A 2,688-nucleotide genomic window follows, 5' to 3' on the forward strand; every position below is an offset into this window, starting at 1 on the left:
TTCCTCCTATGGTTCTGCGTGGACTTTGGTGTGCATCGAGGTCGGAAAGGAAGATGCCTGCCGCGTCTTGGGATCTCTTGCGTACGGTTAGGCTGGTGTTGTCGTATTCTACCGCGATTTTCCGGTCTCCGTGGATGGTTCCGACGGAGCCATCTTCTGCCGTGAACTTCATTAGAAGGTATTTGGTAAAGATGACGGCGGATAGGTCGTTGATTATTTTTATTCCGAGGATGATGTTATAAGCGGTGGAGCTCTTGAGGACCACGAACTAGGACAGGATTATCTTCCTCTGGCTTCCCGTCCCTATGGTAAGGGGAAGATTGATGGAACCGTCTGGCTTGAGGAAGTTGTCTCCGAATTCGGTTACTCTGTTGCGGTGTGTCTGGAGGTTGTCGTTGCGGAGTCCGAGCTTGTCGAAAGCTCCTTTGAAGAGGATGTTGGAATCTGCTCCCGTGTCCACCAGTATTCTTCTTACTAGCCCGGTTCCAATCTTTGCCGAGATAACGAATGAGGCGTCTTCTGCCGAGGTGCCGTGCTGGCAATCCTCGGGGGAGAATGTTATCGCTCTATTGGTGGTGGCGGTTTGGGTTCGGTCTCTGACTGCCAGGATCTTGAGATCCTTCTTCAGTGCTGATTTTGATTTTCCTGAGGTGTCTTTCCCTGTGATGACGTTCACGATAATGGTCGGATCTGTTTCAGGGATTTCCCTAGAGGCTTGTCTCTGTGTCCTCGGGTTACGTCCTTCTTTTTCTGGTGATCTGTCTTTTTCCGCACGTCTTGGTTCTCTGATGATTTTGGCAAACTCGGGGAGTTTGCCATCTCGTATGGCTTGCTCGAGGGCATATTTTAGGTCGAAACAATCTTGTGTCCTGTGTCCGCATCCTCGGTGGTAGTCGCAGTACAGGGTCTTGTTGCCGCCCGTTCTTTCCTTGAGTTGTCGGGCCCTCGGGAGAATACCTCGATCGGCTATTTGGTGGTATATCTCGGTGATCGGGGCCGTCAGAGGTGTGTAGTTAGAGAATTTTCTGATTCTGGGGGGTTGGTTTACGTTTGCTGGTTTGGGATGTTCTTTATGGTTTTCTCTTGGTGGGGGGTTATGTCGAGGTGCCGTGCTGCCGTGTCGTGTGCTGCCGTGCTGCCGTTTATTGGCGGATACGACTTGGCTTACTTCCTCGTCATTTATGTACTCCTTTGCGACGCTCTGGATCTCATGCATGGTCCACACCGGTCTGGTAGTGAGGTGTTTCCAGAAGTCTTCATTCATGAGCCCGTTAGTTAGGCAAAGGCTTGCGACTAAGTCCGTGAGTCCGTTGACCGTTAAACATTCATCGTTGAAGCAATCAATGTATTTTCTCATAGACTCGTCTTGTCTCTGGGTGACTTGGCCACGGTGGTAGCGTTTAAGGAGGTCATTCATGATGAGCTTCCTTATGAATTTTCAGTAATGTCCGAAGGGGGGATCATAGCGAGAGAGTTGTCATAGGTGAGGCGGTGGATGGCAGAGGTTTGGAACCTGGTGTTGAAGGAGGTGACCTCGTGGGTTTGGAGGAAGAGCTTGAAGAGTTCAAAAGAAGAAGCAACCACGGTGGGCATGGAGCCAAAGTAGAGGGAGAAGATGGGACCATGGCGCTTGGAGAGACGGATGAGGGAGTGGTGAATGAGAAGGTCCAAGAGGTGGAGGTGTCCCTCTAAAGGGAGACGAGACTTTGGGCTTAGAGGATTTGGAATTTCACCGTTGGAGTAGGGCGAAGGTGCATAAAGAGTGTTATCACTAAGAAGGTGATTGCAAGTCGAAGAAACATTGTTCCTTTGGGATTTCGCCGTTGGAGTAGGGTGAAGGTGTGTTATCACTGCAAAGGTGATGCAAGTTAAGGAAACATTGTTCCTTTGGGATTTCGCCGTTGGAGTAGGGCGAAGGTGTGTTAACACTGCAAAGGTAATGCAAGTTAAGGAAACATTATTCCTTTTTGCTCTCAGTTACACGCAAGAAATTTGAGTTTGATGATTACTCTTCTGGGTTATCCGCCATGCCGCCACAACGTTGCAAAGTTTCCAGATACGGCGCCAATGTACAAGATGTATCTGGTACGGGTTGAGAGATGGATCGAGAACTTGCGGGTTGAGGCAGATGTCGGATCACTTGAATGGAGCAATGGGGGGAGGTACCTGCAAAGACACTCCGACGCTCAAGTCAGAATGGATCTGAGAGGTATAAGGTGTGAGGAATGAATGAATACCTGGATGGACCTGAGTCCTCTATTTATAGGTGATGGTGAATATCTTATCTTATCTTATTTGGCTAAGATAAATGAGATGTTTGAATTATCTTATCTTATCTTACTTGACTAAGATAAGGGAGACGTTTGAATTCGAAAGTTGGTTAGGAGCTCTAGTGGGCCGGTTCCGGGCCTTCTGGAAGGGCAAAGCGGGTCGGACCCGGGTAACCAGGTTCGGAGACCGTTCTGGGTGTAGGATCCGTGGGCCGGATCCGTAACAAGATCCTATGCAAAAATATAAAAATATCAAGTTTAACCATGGTTAGCCATGGCCGAACCATTCAAGGAGGAAGATCAACCATCATACCTCACCTTGTCTTGTGAAATTTGGTGTGGATATACAAAGGAGGAAGAGGAGAAGACTTTAATCGGTTTAAATTATTGATTGGAGTTTTAGGGAGGAAGAAACTAA

At 48.4% G+C, this 2,688-nt stretch overlaps 1 protein-coding gene across 1 annotated transcript; it reads right to left on the reverse strand.

The window, feature by feature from the left end:
• Window positions 1–268: 268 nt before the first annotated feature.
• Window positions 269–1,216, reverse strand: LOC130979363 (uncharacterized). Its single transcript, XM_057902792.1, has one exon. The coding sequence runs from the start codon at window positions 1,214–1,216 to the stop codon at window positions 269–271; it is 948 nt and encodes a 315-aa protein (XP_057758775.1).
• Between the last annotated feature and the right edge of the window lie 1,472 nt (window positions 1,217–2,688).

Source organism: Arachis stenosperma, chromosome 1, assembly GCF_014773155.1.
Source record: "Arachis stenosperma cultivar V10309 chromosome 1, arast.V10309.gnm1.PFL2, whole genome shotgun sequence".
Taxonomy (NCBI): domain Eukaryota; kingdom Viridiplantae; phylum Streptophyta; class Magnoliopsida; order Fabales; family Fabaceae; genus Arachis; species Arachis stenosperma.

Excerpts from the sequence above, each read along its gene's own strand:
- LOC130979363 (XM_057902792.1), bottom strand. The coding sequence starts at position 1,216 with ATGCATGAGATCCAGAGCGTCGCAAAGGAGTACATAAATGACGAGGAA.